At 47.7% G+C, this 22,055-nt stretch overlaps 1 protein-coding gene across 15 annotated transcripts in view; it reads left to right on the top strand.

Annotated features, from left to right (window-relative positions):
* Positions 1-22,055, top strand: part of PTPRF (protein tyrosine phosphatase receptor type F) — a 375,435-nt gene that overhangs the window by 295,823 nt on the left and 57,557 nt on the right. For 10 of the 15 annotated variants that reach the window (XM_077785383.1, XM_021528089.2, XM_077785388.1 and 7 more), the window contains 6 exons: positions 5,973-6,242; positions 8,956-9,537; positions 10,097-10,230; positions 11,214-11,358; positions 16,158-16,463; positions 19,324-19,517. In XM_077785383.1, the coding sequence (XP_077641509.1) occupies positions 5,973-6,242; positions 8,956-9,537; positions 10,097-10,230; positions 11,214-11,358; positions 16,158-16,463; positions 19,324-19,517 (1,631 nt within the window). The remainder of the gene's footprint in view (positions 1-5,972; positions 6,243-8,955; positions 9,538-10,096; positions 10,231-11,213; positions 11,359-16,157; positions 16,464-19,323; positions 19,518-22,055) is intronic. The other 5 variants (XM_021528150.2, XM_021528106.2, XM_021528141.2 and 2 more) reach the window with 1 other exon arrangement.

Here is a 22,055-nt window from a genome sequence, read left to right as displayed (position 1 = left end):
GTGAATAAAGGACAGGAGTGAAAGGCAGCTCCAGCCTTTAAATTAAATCTAGCTTCAGACCTAGCTCAAAGCACTCATGATTTCATGCTGAGGAAGGCTGGTGCTTCTGGCAGAAGTCTGGATTTAGTTTCCAGAGATGATTCCTTCACTGAACAGGTTCTATGGGGGTCTGTCCTTCCACACCCACTGAAGGTAAGGGATGCTCACACAGCTCCCCAGGTGTCATGGGGAAGAGACTCTGGCTTGTCACACAAACTATCAGGCAGCTGGATGAATTGTCTTATGATCATCACTGGAACAAGTTTTAACAAATTGTCATAGCGGCTGTTTCAGTACACTGAGTTCGATCCCACTTCTCTCCCTGGAACATGGTCTCATTTAGATTGTACTGAGGAATGGGACCTTTGTTGTTTATCTTCTAAAAATAGATTTTGTGGATGATAAAATTACCTCAGCCCAAGACAATGATGAAAAATGAGAACAAGGAAGAAAAGAGAGGAAATCAAAGCCAAGGCCCAAAGCCTCCCAGATTTCAGTGAATTTGAAGCACTGCTGTGAGACACCTCTGGAGACTAAACCTTTGACAGGGCACTTAAATGTTTTAGCCACATTGTTTAGCTGAAGGGAGGCAGATGAGAATGGGTATAAGGTGGCAGGAGTGAAGAATTTCTCATTCTTTGTGTCAACCCTTCTGTCCCACTCCACCAAAAATACCTACATACACAAATATTTAATGTGAAGCCAGAAATTAGTTTCTAAATATTCCATTGGGGTTTGCCATGCTTATAATTTGTTTGGCACTGATAATTACATCGTACATTTTTCCAGCTTTACTTAAAACTGTGTACTGCTAACCCATGCATTTAATTATTGCTCTGTGACTGCTACAAGGTTATTTATTAACAAGTTATTTTATCTTGATACAGTGGATCTTTTCTCTTATTCCCCTCCTTAATATTGTGTTATTTTCATCAGAGAAATTTCTGAGAGCAAATGCAAATTGCAGAGCTCCACAATCTTGCTCTCCCTTACTTTGCTATTAGTATGTCAGTATGCTGAATGCTGATGTGTCTCCAGTGCTGCACTACTGTAATGATATATCCTCTTTTATATGTGGTTGTCAGCACAAATAATTAGACCTAAAAGTTATAGCTGAAATATAATCCAAAAATGGCAAGGCCCTGTTTTGGAAATTGTCTATAAAATGTCAGCACTCAAGGATACATTGGGAGCATAAATAGTACAGCATTGTTTGAGCACAAGATTAGACTGTAAATGCATTTTTTCTGGTTCCAATTTTTCCTCTCCTTCTCTTGGTTCTGTCAATAGGTTGTGAGACTTCAGCAACTGTCTTTCTGTTTGAAGTCTTTTCGTAAAATGATAGCACTGGGGAGAGATGAAAGGTGTCTACAGATGAGTAAACCATGCAGACCAATGATCATATTTGAGGATAGCTCCTAAATTCACTCCTTCCCGACTTGGAGGAGGTGGTTCCTGAGGAAGGCAAGAGTTTTGACAGATGACCAGTCTGGTGAGGGCAAGAACACACCCTGTTCACCAGGGATCCTTCAGGTTGCCTGGCTTGAGTAATTAAATTGGACAATCTCACACTCTCAAAGATATGCCCCTGCATGGCACTCTGCTGTTCATCCCGCTTGGGAGGTTAGAGCAGAGCCCCCTGACCTTGCCTTGTCTGTGCTGGGACTGGGGAGGAGCAGCAGACCAGGCAGTCCTAGTTCTCCTTCAGAGCACAAGGGACTTCAGGCTGCTGTTCCCTCATGCAGAGGACAAGCGCTGTACTGTGGCCAAGGGAGCCATCGGGAAAATTTGGAAATTTGGTTTCCCCCTTCCCTAGCAGTTCTGCACGACTTTGGAAGCCTGGCCAGTCCTTCTGGCACTTTGTGTTTCTAGCAGAGCCTCCCTGGATGCCAGCAGTGTCTCAGCATATGAGAGGGACTAACGACACCAGCCTGAGAGCCCTGAGCTTAGAGCCTACAGCTTTTGCAGACAGCAGCAGGGAGGAGGATGTCCCTGGTTCTCCAAAGGGGTAACTTCACTCTCAGAGGGAACATGAGACATGTGGAAACAGCCACTCCCATGCTGAAAGGAGCCAGACAATCAATTGAAGCTCTTTGCTTTCAAGGCAAGGAATGTGCATGTTAGTGCATGTTAAATTATTAACATTTCTCAACCTTTGTGGCTCTAGTGTTGCTTGCTCCCCTCCTTTCCCCCAGCAGTCCCCCCTGTGAGTAGGGAGTCAGACTCCACACTCATTTCTCCCAGTCCTGTGAGATCCAGGGCTCAGGTTGCACTGCACTCACTGCTCCGAGTTTCACTTCACTTCCTAAGGAATGCTCTCAGTGGGGAGATATGTGGAATAGTGGACTAGCACAGAGCCCTTAGGATGCCTGTTCTTGGGATGAATTATAATGAATCTCATTTTTGACAGTCTGCAGGTTTAGTTAAATCCCTGAATTATAGTATTGTCCATTGAAACAATTTTAATATTCACAGTAGTTTTCCCTTTGCTGTTCTTGCAAAACCTCTGAACCACCTTCTTCTGATCCTTATCCAAAAAGAAGATTAAAAAATTACTGCAAATTCTAGTCAAGAAAATTGTAATTAAAAGGGAAATTTCATTGCTGCAGAAAACAAAGAAAACAAAATTTTTCTGGAGCACTTAAGGTAGAACCATGGACTGTAATAACCCATGTGATTTGACTTGTAAATTGGACAGAAATTCTAAGGATGCTGCTTTTTGAGGAGTTACACTGATTTAAATTATTACCAGACTCTTAGGCTAGAAAAGCAAGCAACTTAAATTGCTGGCTTGAGCCCGAGGAATGTGTTGATGGTGCTCTGCAAGCTGCTGTGAGAGCTGTGCCAGCTCTTGCTAATGCTAACTGACAGCATCTCCCCTTCTCCCTCCATACTGACTGGGACAAGAAGCTGCCAATTATCCCCCAAGAGGATGGGAGGCTGATGGAGCCCATCCCTTCCTTTGCATAGACTCCTGACAGAGCACTGTCTGGGCCAGATCTCTTACTGAAGGCACTGCCCTGACCTCCTCCCATCTCCCGTGTAGAGAGCTGACCCCTACACGGGGCATCCATTTTTAGCAGCTGGTGCCTTGGGCACTGGTGCTCTGTGGTGCAGAGCAGCAAGCCCATCTCAGCAGCCCTGCCGGTGTGCAAATGAGGGGAAGACAGCTCAGCCATTCTGGGTTGTAGGAATGCACCACAGAAGCCTGTTTAACCACTCCTCTGTTGCCAGGCTGGAGAGCTGAGGCTCAGCACAACTTCCTGGCATCTGCAGGCTATGGTGTGCACACTCCCAAGGCTGGTGAGGGGGTCTCACACTGTCTGATCCACAGGAGAGTTTTCCTTGTCATTCATCCTTTTTCAAAGCACAGGAATGCACCAACCACCTCTGCTACTCCTGTGTGCGTGGCTCAGGGGAGAGTGACTTCCCATCACCTTGCAGAGAGCTGCTGCAGGGCCCTGAGCCCCGGTGAAGTGCCTGTCCCCTCTCTGCAGGGAGCAAGTGATGTCAGCTGCTAACATCCCTCGGGAGAGGCAGCACAGCCACCACAGGTCATGCCTCTGCAGGCATCAAGGGTGACACGGCACCAGTTGGACTCACACACCCCCAGGAGCACCCTGAAAGCAGGCGCTTGACATGGGGACACAGTGTGGGGTGGAGGGGAGTCTGTGGCAGGCTGTGCTGCCTCTGGTCTCACAGGGTTGGAAGTGAAAATCTGTTTGTGCATGCTGGGCTCTGACCTTTCTGCATGGCCTTGTGTCCTCCAGTTTATTGTCTTCCCAGGTCCCTGTGTGTGAGTATTTGTGTGCCTTCCCTCTCCCTGTCCTGCCCTTCCACCACTGTCTGTCTGACTTCGTAGTGGCCTCCAGTGCCTGCTAGCCTGTTTGCCTTGTGCATGTGTGTGAGTGCTCTGTGCACACATATGGCATTATCCTCAAAGTTCGCTGTTTTTTTCTGTTTTAATACAGCTTGGGTGGGTGGGTTTGGTCCTTTGGCGGGGACAGAATTTGAACAGCTTCTACCTGGAATAATTCAACAGCGTGTTCATTGGAAAATAAACCTGAGTCTTAACGAATGGTGCTGGGATGCTTTGGTTGGAAATACATGCCATCATGTTAAACCATTGCCATGTCCATCAGGTTAAGTCCGTATTCTCATGACTGCATAGCATTTGAGTACACTTTCAGTTCTGTCTCATTTGGGGAGCACTGCCTCATTGGTCAGGTAACACTTCACTGGTGATTGCTCATGTAGGTATTGATTTGAGATTTAATAATTGATTAAAAGAAGCATCCAGCAAGACTTTGGATTTATATACTAAAAAAAAAAAAAAAAAAAAAATTGCAAAGAAGGTTATCCTTAAGTTATCTTTACCCTGGCTGGTAAGGAGCTAATGAGCCCTGTTTTGTCACCGAGACTATGTGTAGTACACACACGATGTTGACAGTATTGTTTAATTTATCACAAAGTCTTAGCTCTGTTGTACATGCAAGTGTGGGGGCTTCTGTGTTCAGTCTATTTCTGCAATCCTGATGGTTTGGGGATGAATCATCAAAGAGAGCACTAGTGAAATTTGATTTGGGTAGAGCAAGCTTGGCAAGCGGTGCTGACACCTCTGCGGCTCACGGGGCTGTCAGCAGCTTTACTGTCTGCGGCGACAGTAAAGGTGGAGCCAGGCCTGCAGAGCTGTGAGTCCCCAGGCCCCATGGCCCATGGGGCGGGCTGCACCCGTGGCCTGTTGTGATCTGGCCCTGCTCAGGCTCCTGCCCTGTTCCCACCTGCCCCAGCTCTGCAGCAGTCGCTGCCCCACCAGAGCACTGATGGAGGAGCACAACTGGCAGGGAGAGCTCCTCGCAGCCGGTCACTCGTGACCCCGGCCGCTGCTCACGGCCGCCCTTCCAGTGGAGGAGGCTAGAGGAGAGCAGAGCTGCTGGGCAAGACACATCCAAGCAGTTTCCCTTTTTAACTACAGACTGAAATGAGCTTGCCCAGAGGAGACAAAGATTTACTGAACGCAGTTGTTTCTCTACCCTTGCTTAAATAGGCCCATAACACTAACCCTGAAGAAGGGACCTCATTTCTCAGTGTCATTTTCCTGACGGGAATGCATATGGCAGGCAGCTTTAGAGCTTTATTGTAGCTGAGAGTTGCTTACAAATAAGTCTTGAATGAAATACCCAGCAAGGGATTGATATGAAGAGAAGCTGTGCAATGCAATAAGGAGGAATACATCTCCCAAAGAGCTGCCACGAAGGTGGGAAAGGTTCTGCCAGCCCAGCTCTCTTCTGTCAAAATGGATATGATCTCACATCTGTCAGGATTAGTTCTCTCCTGCCCAGCAAGGTGATCTCTTCAGGCCCTGACAATGTCATGCAGCTCGGGTGACTATTTTCTGAGCCAAGGTAGAACCTGAGTTACATTTTGAATGTAATTATATTTTATTTAACAGCACACATGGGCTAATTCAAAAAGAAACCCTTGTGCTGCCCCTGCCCAAACCTTATGAGGTTTAGGGAATGGGCTGCTTTGCTCCAGAGCTAATAAACTGAGCAGGTGATTACATTTTGCAGAAGTTTAGTGGGCCCTGCAAGAAGTGTGTGACTGGTATTTGTTCATGCTCTCTAATTAGAAGGATATAATTTAAATGGAGGAACGTTTCATGTTAGTAATATGATTTCAAAAGGCTGTGTTTGGAGGGAAGGGATGGAGCCATCTCTTAATGAGTTCTGCTAATAAGATGCCAGTGGCTAAGGAAGGAGAGCAAAGTATGTGCAATTTGGCAAAGTAGTGAACAGCTTTTGCTCTTCATTTTATCTGTCCTGAGGGATAGACAGGCAGAAGTGTTGACTGCTCCTCATGTACCCCAACAGTGCAGCTGAGTACTCTCTGCTGGTTCTGTGACCCTACTAGCTGTCTCCTCCTTGTTTCAGTGCGGCGTGTTGCTCCTCGATTCTCGATCCCTCCGAGCAACCACGAGGTGATGCCTGGGGGGAGCGTGAACCTCACGTGCGTGGCAGTAGGAGCTCCAATGCCCTATGTGAAGTGGATGGCTGGTGTGGAGGAACTGACCAAAGAAGATGAGATGCCCGTCGGTAGGAATGTCCTGGAGCTGAATAACATCATGCAGTCTGCCAACTACACCTGCGTGGCCATCTCTTCCCTTGGCATGATCGAAGCCACAGCCCAGATCACTGTCAAAGGTAAGGAACTATTACTTGCAGTGCTCCTATTTGAGTTTCAACAGTGTAGCCCTTTGCCAAAGTTCCTTGGCTGCAGCCAATTGACTGCTCTCTTCTGTGACTTTTCCAGTTTCCAAGGGAGGTTCCCACAACTTTGTTTTTTCCTGCTCATAGTATGATGATACTTGCTCTGAAGGTCATTTTCTCTCTCCTTGCAAGTGTCAGAGTAGACAAGCTTATGTCAGGCCAGGTCCTTGTTACACCATGAGAGAACCTCACTGAGTGTGTGTTTGTCTCAGCAATGTCTGGCTTGTTCAGTGCATCAGCAGGATCAGCTCTTCACAGTGGTGGGCCATGGGCTGTCTTGGGGCAGGGTCTGTGGATGTCTGCAGAGCTGTTTGCACAGATGTCCTCTTGCAGTAAGGGTGAGATAAGAAGGTTAAGCCCAGCAATGTGAAGTGTCCATGATCCTCAACAGAATGACCATCCTCACACCCTTCAGGGAGGAGCTATATATGTTCATTTGAAATTTGTTACATGCTTATCTGTAAATGTCTTCCCTTTCTACTCTGCCTCTTTCCCTTTCTTTTTGTTGTGATGCTGTCCTTCAGCTGTACTTTCTGCTGACATTTCACAAGTAGCTCTGCTCCAAAGAGGATATTGTTGCCAGTTGCTGACCACAGGGTAGCCCACCCACTAACAGGAGGCTGAAGGTGTCCTGCCTTTCCCTTCTGGGATCTATCAGAGCCACAGTATCCGTTTCCTTCTCTGCTTGCAGTTGATTTGTAGCTTGGATTACCACAGATATGTCATCTTTTGAGACTGTCTGTTCTTGCAGGTCCCTTCCTGCACTAAAACCACCTTTAGCACAGAGTTCCTGCTTGAACAAATCAGAGAATTGAGTGTTAGCTCTCTCTGACCTGGAGATAACAGGAAATTCTCTTGGCTAGTCACAGGATGCTTTTAACCTTAGCCGCACCCAGCTCCCTTTACTCACAACACCTGCTCATCAGTGCCTTTTCCAGTCTCTCTTTTCATACAGAACACAGTGGTTTCCTTGCTATAGTAGATGCACAAGAGAGTACAGAAAAAAGGGCCATTATGGGATCTGGTCTTGGAGGGAAGAGGTGGAAACTGCACTGTCGCACTGACAGTTCACAGCATTTTCCTCTTCACAGCTGGAATGCCTTTGCCTCTCTCCCTCAGTGGCTGATGTGATGCCACAGGACAGGGAGCAATTTGCTCAACTCCTTTAGCCCTTCACCTTCCTCCTTGTGTCCTTACCTGCTTTATCTACACCTTTACTCTGGATATCTTACTGCCTCTGTCCCAAACTCCTTCACCCAGTGTTGCTTCTGTGCTTGCTGGCAAGCAGACCATTTTCAGCACAGACAGGAGAAGCAAAATTACACAGAACTGATTGCACTTAAGTGTGTTGAAAGTACCAGACCTACCCTTGCTAACATGAAGACTGCACACCCAACAGCTGTCAGGAGTCAAACTTGTGGTTCTTCAAAAGAAAAGGAGTTTCATGTGTCCTTGAAAGCCTGAGGAAGGCTGCCAGTTCCTAGGATGCTGTAAGAAATATGTTTCTTCAGGCTATAATACTGTGCAGGTTGGGTTTGCCCTCCCTGAATCCTCCATGGGTAGTGGTGGGGTTGTGTGCCCTCCCCTGCCACGCCAGTTCAGCTCCTGATGATCTTCTCAGTATTCATGTTGCAGTAGCACTGGAGAAGGCATTCTCTCTGGTAGTCAGAGCAGGCATGTCCTATGCTAAGGAGCTTGCCTTCCTCAGCTGAACCATGTGGAAACTAGAAACCTGATGGCTTTGCCAAAGAATGAAATTCTTGATTATCTTAATTTGGGTTGAGCATTTTCCCTAGTTCCTTGTCCAGCACAGCTGCATTACAAGTCACTAATTACTTTAGAGTGGTTTGTAGGAGATTTAAACTTACTGTAGACTTTAATTCAGTCATTATACTAAAGTATTTGTGTACTCTGCAAATCTTTCTCACACACACACACTCATTCTTTTTCTTTATTCTTGTGGTAAAGTGGTAAATCTGGAAATGTGTGCTCGCAGTGGTTTTGTTCTCATTGACCCTTCAGAGGTATCATTGTCAGAGTTCTTGTGTAACAATTTACTGTCTGGTTGCAGTTTGACACACTACTCGGTGGAATAGTGGATATGAAAGTTGGTAATTTCTCTGGCTTTAGCTCTCCTGCATTGCCTGTAATACTTACAAAGCCTTGCCCCATTAACCCTTGTAACAGTATTGTCCATGAACTCCCTTTGGTCTAAGATACTGCCTCTCTGGAAGCAAGGGCATAACTCCAGATTACTTTGGTGCTTTGATTGCTTTACTTTGTAAATCAGCTGTGCACCTGGCTTCTGGGGTCAGCCCAGCCCAGCAAGCATCTTCCCACTACTGGCTGAACCCCCCATGACAGAAACATTCCTGCATCCCCGTTGAATTACTTTTATTTAGCCTGCTGCTGGTAAGTGCGTCAAGCACATCTAATAACATGATTGCTCTGTTTATCCTTCCATTAAGAACCACTTCCAGCAATATATGGTAATATAAAAATGCATGTTATAGAGTATGAAATGATTTCTGCCTTTTAAAGAAGAATGTTAATGGGAGGTGGCAGCTCCATTTTTATCCCTGTGCACATTGCAAGGTTTGAGCTGACTGAATTATTTAAATCACACCTCTCTACCTTCCAATTGCAGCACTGCCAAAACCTCCAACAGAGCCATTAGTGACTGAAACAACAGCTACCAGCGTGACCCTCACCTGGGATTCAGGCAACTCTGACCCCATTTCATATTACGTCATCCAGTACAAGCCCAAATCCCTGGAGGGCCAGTTCCAGGAGGTGGATGGTGTGGCAACAACCCGCTATAGCATAGGTGGGCTCAGCCCCTTCTCAGAGTACGAGTTCCGGGTCATCGCAGTCAACAACATTGGCAGGGGTCCCCCCAGTGAGCTGGTGGAGGCCCGGACAGGAGAGCAAGCTCCTTCAAGTCCACCCCTCAAAGTCCAGGCACGGATGCTGAGTGCCAGCACCATGCTGGTCCAGTGGGAGCAGCCGGAGGAGCCCAATGGACAGATCCGAGGGTACCGCGTGTACTACACCACCGACCCGCACCTGCCTTTGAGCATGTGGCAGAAACACAACACAGACGACAGCCACCTCACCACCGTGGGCAGCCTCATCACAGGCACCACCTACAGCATCCGCGTCCTGGCCTTCACCTCGGTGGGCGACGGGCCCCCCTCGGACATCATCCAGGTCAAAACACAGCAAGGGGGTATGTATGGAGTGAGACAGCCTGGCTGCATGGCCATCCCTGCGCTGTGCGGCTCAGCTGTGTCTGACCCGCACCAGGCATCACAACTGCAATTGGTGCTCAAATGAATGCATGTCAGAGAGAGTGGGGGAGCATTCCCACCCCACAGCCATTGCATTCATGCTGTCAGATTGTCCTGGGGAGTTGCCGTCAATCTCTGTACACGTAACAGCCCACAGTTTTGTCTGAGATACAGTGGCTAAAAACGTGACACAAAGTCTTGGACATGGATGTCGACACCTGTGTAAGTGCTGGACCATTCTGGGGTCTAAGTACATGTATGGAATGAAGGATCTGGGGATGCAGTCAGGGTCTAGAAGTGAGCATAATCTCCACAGTCACACACCTGAGTGACAGAGGTGCTTGCTTGTGGCCTGAGATGTTCTAAGAGCGCAGTACAGGGGAGAAGGAATGTTCTGGCAGAAACGAAAGAGGATCCTCACAAAGTGAAATGCTGACTTTGCTAGGTCATGCAACTCTTCTCACCTCTCCTGGCACTAACCATGTGTTTGTTTCCCAGTTCCTGCCCAGCCAGCTGACTTCCAGGCAGAAGCAGAGTCTGATACCCGCATCCTGTTGACATGGCTGCCTGCCTCTCAGGAACGCATTACTAAATATGAGCTGCTGTACTGGGAAGGAGAGGATGGCACTCAGGTGAGAATCCTGCCTGGCAGCTCTTGGGGCTGGACATGGCAGTTTATTGGCTTGGGAAGGGTGTGGGCTTGAGCCAGGTGGTAACAGAACTGTTTCTTTTTTATTCTTCTGCCTCAGTGGTATGCAATAGGAACATGGCATTCTGGTTTCTGTATAAGTGACCTTAACAGTACTTGTTCATGCCAGCAAAGTAGGTAGTGGCTGGTTTGGGACTGGAAAAGTTCAGAATGCTGTGACAGCATCCCTGAGGCATGCTTACTGCTGGTGCCTGTAAACAGTCACACTTCTGGGCATGTCTGAAATGGCCTCCAACATGTGTCTCTGGCCTGAGGACTGGTTAGATGTAAAAAGTAGATTGAAGGTGGCCTAGAGAGAGCCCTTCCACATTTACTGCAGGTCCCTAAAGGAAGTCCAGTTCAAGATATATCAAAGGTAGTGCTGGGTTCAAGACAGCATAGCAAGAATTGTGCCATGACACCATCAGAGTGTCCCATAGTCCTCTCCCTCTCCTCTTATTATAGTGTCATGAGAGCTGCCAAAAATAAGTGCCTTTCAGGTGAAGTGTCAACAAAACAAACACTTTTGCAGCACTGTTTCAGTGCATTAGAGGTCCTGACTGCTATAGGACAAGTGCTTTACTCTGTTTCACAGGCAGTATGCTGTCTGTTGGGAGAAAACAAACTTGTGTGTCCTCTGCCTCTTGTCTGAACTTGTATGGCTGGGCCCAGCATTCCCACAAAGCTCTCAGGCCAGTGAGTGCAGTCTGGACACCAGACAGTGTAGCTTGGCTGTGGCAGAGGTCTGCTTCCCTGCAGAATCCTGGTGTGTCACCCCAGAAGCTCCATGCTGTGGAGTCCTGCAGGACTGCAGGCAGGTTTGGCAGCGTGACTGTGACTTTCTGTGGGCACAGAATGGCTGCACACCAGCTTTTCTGCATCCTCCAACTACACCAAATAATCTGTTTCCTTTTTTTTTTTTGGCAGCAAAAGGTGGAGTTTGACCCAACCTCCTCATATGCCGTGGAAGGTCTCAAACCAGACACACTGTATAAGTTCCGTCTGGGCGCCCGATCAGAGCTGGGGGTAGGAGTTTACACCCCCACGGTGGAAGCCAGAACTGCCCAATCCAGTAAGTGCCTGACACTGAACACTGCTGGAGACAAAGAAAAAGCAGTCCATTTTCCATCTCCTGGGCACAGAGAAGCCAAGTGCCTCTGCCCCTGTGGGTTTGCAGGGATGCTGGCATGCAGTTTGCTAAAGGGAGTAATGGGGAAAGTCACTGGGATTTGGATCAGGGCTCTTTGGCAGAGTGGGTGTACCCAAGGGGTAAGTTGTTTCTTGGTGTCCCTTTGATCATACTGTCTTTCCCCTAGGGTAGATTCATAAAAACTGATGGAGGAGTATAACAGGCTGGGAAATTGCTTTGGAGAGATTGATTTGAGTGGGTTTGTGCATCCCTATGAATTTACTCCCATGCAGACAAGCTGTCTGGACAGACAGCATATGGGTATTTGGTTCTAAATGTGACTGTCTCCAAACCATTGGATTTTCATCCCTTCACTCCCCATTCCAGCTGCCTTGCTTACACAGAAGTCCATCCCTGGTCCATACAGTTGATTGCAAGGTGAGGCATCCTGTGAGAACAGGTGTGTCTGTGACTGTCAGGCAGCTGGAAGAGTAATTTTGGAGAAGTGACTGTTTGCCAGGGTTGTGTGAGCAAGTGAGGCTGCTGCTTCTGGCACTGCAGTGCTAGGGGAAACCAGAAAGAGCTGCAGTTGAGTTAACAGAGAAGCTCAATAATGAGGTGACCCAGGCAATATCACTTTCATCCTGGCTCTGCCCTGTGTGATCACAGAGCGGGAGTTTGCATTGCTCTGATTGGCAGCTCAAAGTGCTGCGCATAAGCAGATTAGGGCTATCAAAGGGCCCTGTGATAAGCTCGTTTTCACTAACGATTTTTGGGCTTGCCATTATGCAAAGGGCATTAAAAGGGGGAAAAAAGACATTTCTGTTAGCACCGTCTGTCTGGGATTTACTCGCTATGTGGAATGAGCAGTTGGCACAGGCAGCCAGCCTTCCCTGCAGGGAGGGCGGCAGCATGCACAGCAACCAGGAGTGTGAGATGGCCATTAGAAAGGGAGCTCTGGCAGGGAAGAGCAGCTCTACCCACTTTTAGAATGACCTTCTCTTTGATGAAAACTCAGCTTCATTAACATACCAGTCCCAGACATTCCTCCACCTCGTTAATTGAGCTAATGATGTCTTAGACCTGCACAATAGGCAGGTATATGAAAATGGAGAAAGGTTCAGATCATGCAGTTATAAATATTTGAACACTTAGGACAAATTCTGAATATGGGGATTTGTATACCTGTTTCAGATAGCTTTTGTATTGATAGCAAAGGTTGAAGTAATTCTCCTGCCATGTAAATTAATTCCATCAGGGGATGCTCTTATCCTTGAACACACTTAATCAGAGACAGCTCCATGCATAAATGAGTCCTTCAGAGCCTCACAACAGTCCAAGTAAAAGAAACCTTTGCTTCATGGATTCATCAAGGCAGACATCTTATCATGACCTACTCTACCTATTGTCTGCTCACAAGGCATCTCACACCAGTCTGGTTTTAGGTTGTCACTTCACTGGCCAGTGGTGCAGTAGCTGACTGGTTCTGGCATCTGTTCAGTAGAGAAATGTGCATAGGCTGGAAGAGATTTGGCATTTAGCCACAGGAGTACCTTGGTTTGACCAATGAAGCCCTCCTCACACTGAAGGACCTAAGAATCCTTAGATTGATCCAAGAAGTGACCTGGGTCTTGGTTTACAGGCCCCTACTTGAAAAGATTTATGATGACAGAAGCCACTGGCAGTTACTGCTGAGCTATTCAGTGAGGGTGACAAACCACTGTCTGAACAGTCCCAATGGAGTGTGGAGCCTTGAGTACTGGGGGACTCAAAATCAAGTAGGTCTTTCAGAAAGGCGTACTTTACCTTGGCAGAAGTTGTGTGCACAGTGCACACAGGCAGAAATCCTTTGGTCTTTACTTAACAACACCTTGTATTAGATGGTTGGATTGGTCCCCTTTGGCCTGAGAACTTTCTAATCTAGAAACACTACAGCTTCTAGCTTCAAATTGGTTTCCTTCCTGCACTTTTCCATCTCAGGTTACCCTGAGAAAGGCTGTTAGATGATGGGGCTTGGCATGTTCAGGTGGGACACAAACTGCAGGAGCAGTCAGATTCCTGCTTTCCAAAAAGTCTCTCTTCAGTCTCTATTCCTGTCCCTGACAAACCAGTCATGGGGGAGGTGGGAGGCCCATGATCACTGATGATTCACTAATGAGCTGGAGAAGGATGCTGGTCTTGCTTTTCTTGTGGCACTCCTGCTGAGGAGTAGTGGGCATGCTTGTGTGGAAAGACCAGAGGGAGGCAATGCCCTTTTGAACTCTTCAGCAGCACAGTTGAGACCTTATCTCCTGAGCAGGCAGCTGCTTTCTAGGCTGTCTTTACTGCTAAGCTGCTCACTTAGTTGCTGGGCACCCTGCAAAAATACAAAAATACAGTGCTGCTTTGAGGGCCTGAAAAGCACGGGGGAGTTTTCCGGGAACCTGCAGTGCCTCAGGCAAACGGAATGATGCAAGAGAGAAGCAGCAGCTCTGTGCCCATTAGGCCTTGGCATTAAAATGCTGTTCTCCCTTGAAATACCAAGGTGGGTCTTAAGTCTGCCTTTTCCCTAGCCTAAGGAGCAGGTGGGTTGGATGGTGCACAGAGCTGCTGTGGGCCGTCGGGGGAGGCTGTCGTGAGTAGCCTGGAGGCAGCAGAGGTTTGCACAGTGTGTGTGTGTGGGTACATCTGCATGTGTGGGTGCATGCTGGCCACCCAGTCTGCTCTTTGCTGGCCCCAGGAGGGACACTTCAACTCCTTGTGCATTTTAAGTTGATCATGCTCATGTTACCAAGTTTTATTTTGCTTTCTTTAAGTGTTAATCTGAGCTTTTGACTTGCATATCATATGTGTGACTCTTACCCAGTCAACAGCCAACTTTTGACTTGCCCACACTGCCATCCAAAGCTACCTTTGGAGAATGAGCTCACTGCTGCATGCCAAGGGAAGCTGTGGAGGAGCTGACAAGCTTGTCTCTTCTGTGAAGGGCAGAGAGTGGCAAAGGAAAGGTTTGCCAAGCCCCTTGTGTCTCACTTGTCCTGTCTGAAGGATGCCACCAGTCACTTTGTCTACATTATGCCCTCCATTGTAGGTGTTGCTTTGGTGCTGTATCTTCCTACTCTCTTCCCTGCCACTTCTCTGCTGATTAACCAAAAGAGTGTGAGGATTCACATTTTACCCCTGCTCCCTTTTCACTATACCAGATGGCAGGGCTGATCCTGTGCTGCCTCCCTCACATAGGCACTGTTTGCTTCCACGCATTGCTTTGACTTCTCTTTCCTCCAGTGTAGCTCCCATAGCAGCAGCCTGACTGTTCAGGCATCGTCTCTTGCAGCTCCATCACTATTTACTCTCCTTCATCTTTCATCTCCAGGCATCTGAGCCCAAGCATCAGGAATGTTCACTTCTCTTTGAGCACAGGAGTGGGCATTAAAAGTTACATGCACCCTGCAACTGTTTCTGCAAGCAAGTGGGCCTTATTCGCAGCAAGCAGAGATCACCAGTGGCATTGAGAGATCCTACTGTCCTTTGCTTTCCCAGATCTTCTGCCGCTGCCAACCTGTGCCCAGCAAAGCTAAGGCACCATTGATAAGTGCTTGAATTACCTGAGGTCCTTGCTGCCATGTGGAGTGATGTAGGTTGTGTTCTGTGAGCAGACAGGGTTGTTCCTGTGCCCCTGCAAGGCTGGCTCTGCTGCACTGGTGGCTGCAAGGACTGAAGCATGGCAAAGGGCAGCAGTCTTTTTTCAGGCATTTCTGTGTTTCTGGATGCAGTGAAAAATGGAAGCTGGCTTTCACCTGCTGCTTGCTTTTTTTTTTTTTTTTTTTGTGATGATGCCCTGTCCCCTCTGGTTAGGGCTGTTTCCTTCTGGATGAGCACCCATGGATGGGGCTATCTCCCTTGTTCCTTCCCTGAGTATGTAGGCTCCTTTCCTTTTCCAGACTTCCACTCCTACCTTCTGTGCAAGCATGCTATCTGCACCATCCCAGGGCAGTGAAGCCAAATGACAGGGGGCTGATGCTGCCATGAGAGCTGGTGCTCTCCCATGCTGCCAGAGCCCTGGTGCAACCAGACAGCAGTTCTGCAAGGCTGGAGAAGGGAATGAACCAGGCAGATGTCCTAAAGATGCTTTGCTCTGTCCAAATCATCTCTCCTTTTCCGATCTCCCTTCCACCGCCCAGATTTGTTTTACCACTCTTCCCCATCAGGATACAGCTGATGGTCTTGATTTTAAACCCTACCAAGACAAGCTACCTCCAACCTGAGTCACCTGCTTTCCTTTTCCACTTTTGTTTCTTCCACTTGTCTAGGAGTGAGTTTTCACAAGCCTTCTTTCAATCTGGTGTGTGAGCTTCCCTTTTGCCACTCTTGCCTTCTGCAGCTTCCTATTTCTTCTGGTTTCCATCTGCTTCAGATCTTCATTGAAAACATCTTTCTTCTCCCTACCAGTCTCTCTCTCACACCCTCCACATGCCCCACTTCCCTTACTGCAATTTGTTGTGTTTGGTAAAGTGAGTGTCCAGAACTGCTTTGGGAAGAGGTGTTCTCTGATGCAGAACAGCACTTCCGTCTCCACGCTGTTCATCTGGCCTTCAAATACAAATTGCCCCCCTAGTGCCATCTTTGATGATGTATGAGGATGGCAGGCAGTTGTCCACATGTATGTTCAGTGCTCCGTTGGCTGGGTAAAAGTTCCCTGTGCATTTTGGTTTGTCCTTCCATTCATTTCCCTTCATCTCCCCACTTCATTTATTTATCCCCAGCCCCCTCCGCCCCACCCCAAGAAGTCGAGTGTGTAAGCACCAGCTCCACCACCATCCGGGTAAGTTGGGTGCCACCGCCCGCCCAGAGCCGCAATGGGGTCATCACCCAGTACTCCATTGCCTACCAGGCAGTGGAAGGAGATGACAACACCAAGCATGTGGTGGATGGCATTGGACGGGAGCATTCCAGCTGGGAGATCAAGGACCTGGAGAAATGGACAGAATACAAGGTGTGGGTAAGGGCTCACACCGATGTGGGGCCAGGACCGGAGAGCATCCCCGTGCACGTGCGCACTGACGAGGATGGTAGGTGCTACTGAACAGCTCCTTCAGTACTGCCGTGGGTTAACCAGGACTCTCACAAAGTTGCTGGAAAGGGGGGGAAAGGGAGCAGGGACATTGACCTGGGAGCACCTTTCAAGCAGGACCAGCAGCTGTCAGGAGCAATGCTCCAGGGAGCAGATCTCAACAGTTCCTGGAGTAGGTTTGGGGAATTGCTTTGCTGGCCCTTGTTTTTCCTCCAGGTTGTGTCAGATATCTTGTCGTGGTCCTTCAGGGTCCTGTTTGTGTCAGCAGTGCTTCCTGTGCATGCAGGAGGCATTGCTCTGCTTTCTATTGTGGTTTTATAGTGGGTGGTAGTGGATTTGGTTTTATTGAAGGCAGAATGAGCTCTCCCAGCCAAAGGCTTCTCTTGTGAGATGAAAACTTAAAGTTTACTTGTTGACCTGAAATCCAGCAAAGTAAAGAGGGGGAAAGCAATACATTTGAAAGCTGTAGATACTGCAGGAAAGCTGCTTCCTGCTCCAGCTTCCAGGCAAGCCACAGCTTATATAAAGCTTCTCTTCCACTCAAGAGTCAGAACACCACACATACAGAGCACTTTACTGGATACGACAGCTTTAAAGAGAAATTGCTTTGTATTAGCAGGACTGTCAGTTATGTCATCATGATTTAAGCCATTTCCTTTGAAAGTGCCAGAGCTCAGGGTGACAGTAGGAGCTCCCATGGCTTCATGCTGACCCAAGAAAGCTGCAGATTTAATGGGAGAAGAAAGAGATGGAGCATCCAGGCAAAGAAAGCATGATCCCTGCATTACCCAATCAGTGTAGGAAATTGAAACCAGACATGTTACAGTTTCCCTAAATGGGCTGCCACTGTCCCCCATGTCTCCATGGCTCTGAAAGTGGTAACAGGGAATGCTTGCTGACTGTATTCCTGGGCTGACAAACACATCTGTGTGTGTCCTGCTGCCTGTATTGTTTGCTTCAGTTCTCATTCAGCAGAATTGTAGCCCAGGGGAAGCTGTTACCCCAGAAATGTCGCAACAAGCTCCCTCAGTTTTTGGGCACCATGGTTGGACATTCCAGCTTAGCTGTCAGGAGTGATTCATATTCCTCTGACATGCTGATGCTCAGTAGATACCCATGATGAAGCAGTGAGAAATGCTAAACTGTGGTCTGAAAACAAATTGAACTTTTCCCTGTTTGGATCTCAGATGTAGCACATACTTCCCATAGTGGGACAGGACAGAGATGCTCAGAACACTGTGGTCTGCTCATATTCATGTCTTTTTGTGTCCCTGCAGCATCCCCATATCATGTCCTGCTGAGACCTCCCGCCTTCTCGTGCCAGCAGAGCTTGACACACAGCTTCTGTCTGGTTTTCAGGGAGGATCTTGTTTTCCACTTGGACTCCCAGCTGTGTGTGTGGGCAGGTGTCTTGCCAGGACAGGAGAGCCCTGTGGCTTGTGCAAGGTCACTGCACTAAGTGAATTGTGGATTACAGCATAGGCTGCTCCAGGCAGAAGGGGGTAACTGTTCAAGCACAGCCCCCACCATTCCCACACCTTGAGTTGGCCTCTTGGTGCTAAAATGCTCTGTTCCTCCTTTCTGTATTTTATTAAATTATCTACAGTTGCAAAGGACATCTGGGGAAAAATAATTAATTGCCCTGCAGCTTAAAAACTGTGCCTACCTGCTGGGTAGCTGTTTCTTCCCATTTAGTTGGTTGAAATAGCAGTTGTCATTACATGTGCTTGTCAGGTATCCATCCCTAATTATCTAATACTGATTTCTTGCTGTGTTGAGAATTGGGGCGTATGAGGTTCCAAACCTCCAGATCTTCCCAGGGCAGTGGAAGGTGAAAAGGGTCCTGCAGATGAGGTGATAGGATGTAGTCCACGTCCCTTACTTGGTACTGGGCATTTGGGTAGCATCAGTTTCTTCCACAGAGAGTGCACACCTCTACTCCCAGTTGCTTCAGCCAGAAGGAGCTTTCCAGGAGCAACTGAGAAGCTAATTTTTTAGAATTGACATTTTTGTCACAGTCAATGCAAGAGCGAAATATAATAAGGAGGTAATTTTTCCAAATGGTAAATAGGGTATAAATACATTTTTAAACGGGCCTCACCTTGCAAGAAAATTGATATTTTCTGGGCAGTGTAATTTTTCATTTTATTATCAAAAAGCATTCAGCTAGCCGTGCATGAAATACAGTCCCCAGAGCTGTCATAATCCCTACAGGCCCCTTTATCTGACTGAGTTCAGTGACTGCTGTCTCTGAGCTCTGGGTTATTGTTTTAGGATGGTGCTTTTCCCCCTCATTAACCTCTCTTTTTCACAGGGGAAGAGCATGTGTGTGCTCTGGCTGGTGACAGGTACCAGGGCTCCCTGCAAAAGAGGCTCAGCACCCAGTCATGCTACCTGGGGCTGTTGGGCTTCGTTTAGATGGGTCTGAGAGGAGGTGTTGTGTCAGGCAAGATGCAAAGAAGGTTTTAAAACCACTGCCTGTGCCCCAGGGCATCCTGAGCTGCAGAGGGTCACTGTATTCTTTATATTCTGCTGTAGTCTTGTATTCTTCCTTGCTCCCCTACTGCTGGAGATGTGAGGGATAGATGGACCTTGGGTCTGATTCAGCACAATGACTTTAATTAGGGGTGCTCCTGCATGTTACAGTTATGCTCTTTCCTACTGAGAGTAGCAAAAGGGAAGGGATCGGGGATGTGGCCACGCTGAAAGACTGCAGTGTGATGTCCTGGGCAGGTACAGGAAACTTGTACCAGTGGGGCTGTCCTGGCAATGAGGTGGGGGGAAGGTAGCAAAGGAGTGAGAGGTAGTGGACAGTGGTTGTGTGGTACCTGCTGACTGTTCTCCCGTGTGTGTTGCAGTGCCCAGTGCCCCACCGAGAAAGGTGGAGGTGGAGTCTGTGAATTCGACTGCCATCCGGGTGAGCTGGAAGCTGCCCATCTCCAACAAGCAGCATGGGCAGATCCGCGGGTATCAGGTTACCTACGTTAAGCTGGAAAACAACGAGCCCCGAGGGCAGCCAGTGATCAAGGACGTCATGCTGTCAGAAGCACAGGTACAGTGTGGGGACCACCAGATGGTGGGCATGGCACCTTCCCTCTCTGCAGAGGGCAGGCTGGCTGGATCCAAGTATTTCTTGGCCTCGTGTTGCAGCTCCAGAGTGTGGGACTCGGCCTGCCTGAGCAAGGCAAGCAGTTTATCCTTAAACTGTGGCTTAAACATGGGTAAAAAGTTTCATCAGGGAAGGATTACTGTAGAAAAGATGATGTTTTGGATGATGTTCCTCTCTTACCCCTGGTCTGATATGTACCTCTCTGCCTGCCACATCCTGTGCAGACTCCAGCTGGAGCAAACTGTGCTTTGCCAGTCCATTTATAAATGGTCAGAAAGTTTTAAATAAGCCTTGAGTCTGTTTCTTTTTTGTTGCTCCTTATGTTCAGGGCAAAATGTCTTTCTCAGTAGCATCCGGCGGGTGCCGCCTGTTTGTGGGGCACAGGGGTGGCTCTGCACCCCTGCGTGGGCACAGCGTGCCAGGCAGAACAGATCTCCTGGCTCAGCAAAGCCTCCCCTCCCTCCTGCTTTTGCAGGGCAGAGACTTGGTGTTGAATTGCTTCTTGAAACAAAACTGTAAGTGAAGCAAACTTAGTCTAGGAAAGGCTGGGGAGGAGGAAAGAAAACGAGGTAGAGGCCCACATCCCCTGTAAATTATTTTGTCCTTCTGCAATCCCCACACAACAATCCGTTCATATTTGGCCCATCTCGTGGATACCTCACTGGCTGTGAGCTGCAGACCCCTTCCCTCACACTGCTCCAGGCACAGCTGTGCACTCTGCACAGCCCAGGAATGCATAGCTGCCTCTTTCCCAAGGTCCAGGGAAGTTTTTGGTCCCCGTGTGCAATGAAATACAACTCTTCTTTGGAGCAGGGGTCCTTCATCCTGGATGACCCACGCTGTTCTCAACTAAGATAATCGTATAAATGAAGAACAGGATCTGCTGCTGTTGGAAGCAACAAGGAATCGATTCAGAGCTGGCTTGCTTGAATGATGCCCAGTATAAATACTGGAGAGCTGCAACGATTAATTGATCTGTCTCCTGAATGCAGCTGTGAATCATTTATGCGTTTGTCAGTGGGGAGTGCAGTGCACAGAGGCGGCTTTACTCCCCACTCATGTTCCAAAGGATAAAGCTCAATAATAAATGTGGAAGGGGAAAACTTTAAAGGGACTTTGAGGGTGCTTTGCAGTGTTGTCTGGGGCATGTCTCTGTTTATGTTTCAGATGTTGCTTTGTTTTAATAGTTAGAAAAGCTGCTTACTCGCCTTTACTTATGCCAGGAGGTTATCATTTTCTGTGTTGTTAGAACAATTGAGGCTGTGTTGTTCAGCTGGAGTTTGGAGTTAATGGGCTGGTCCCAAGTGTAGGTGGGAGAAATTGGCAATGTTTTTCTTCTTGGTGTTTTCAAATATTTTATGCTTGCCCAGCCAGTTCTGGTTTCACTCCTTACTCATACATTTCAGAGAGAGAAATCCCATGCTGATGTGCAGAATGAGGATGCCAGAGCCAGAAACTTTTGAAGGAGTGCTGGATTTTGCATTAGTTTCAATGTGTGCATCAAGGAGGCAAGTTCCTAGAAGTTTCCTGGCCTCTCAGGCCATTAGTCAGTCTTCCATATTTGGTGAATTTATATGGGAAAGTTCTTGATTTCTGTGATATTTTTTCCTGCTGTGTATGGTGGTGAACTCATCCATTGTAATTTTTGGAAGTTAAAATGGTAGTTGCAGAGAAGCGACTACTCTGAAAGTCATGTCACTCTTGGGATAAACTAATGACGACCCTGCAGGGAAGAGGTTTCACTGACTTGGCAGAAGAGATCTCTATTTCCCAAAAGAGTGAGAAGCCAGGCATGACCTGTGCTTGTGATGAAATACATCTGCTCCAGATGCTGAAGAACCCTGTAAGAGCTGCCATCTTTCAGTACAGCAGTGCGTGTCTTTGCAAGCAGCCAGATGAAACTTTAACGAGTAGTCCTGGAAGAGTCATTTTCTGTGAAAGAAAACAAAAAGATACACTGGAAAACCTGCCCCTGAAGGTCATAGGATGAAGATGGCCACAGTACAGTACTCATAAACACTCACAAACATTTATACCAGTGCACAGGGAGAGAATTAAATGGATTGAAAATCTTGGGGTCAGAGAAGAAAATCTCTGGACAGGTGGGCAGAGCCCCTCCTCCTGCCTAGCCAGGCTGTCTGCTGATTTGAGTAGGTATGTACCACATAATCTGCTTCCTGCAGATAGTGTGAAGACACTGATACTAAAGCTGACTCATGATTTTTCCTTATTGAAGATGAGAAATGGAAAGAGAGTAAACGAAGATGAAAGGAAAAAGGCAAGGGAACGGAGATGTTAGCTATGCAGATAATATGGATTCTGAGCTTTCAAAACCGTTTGAGCAGAAAGGACTGAAACATCAGCAGAGACGTGGGAGCCCCGGAGAGATCACATTTTATTTTACAGCCTCCTGCCTCAGCAGAGTAATCAGTTGTTAAAAAGGTCCTGTGATGGAGCTGAGGCCATTCCCTCCCCTCTGTG

This window comes from Lonchura striata, chromosome 9 (genome assembly GCF_046129695.1).
Source record: "Lonchura striata isolate bLonStr1 chromosome 9, bLonStr1.mat, whole genome shotgun sequence".
NCBI classification, from domain to species: Eukaryota; Metazoa; Chordata; class Aves; order Passeriformes; family Estrildidae; genus Lonchura; species Lonchura striata.
This window is presented reverse-complemented; position numbering and strand designations above follow the sequence as displayed.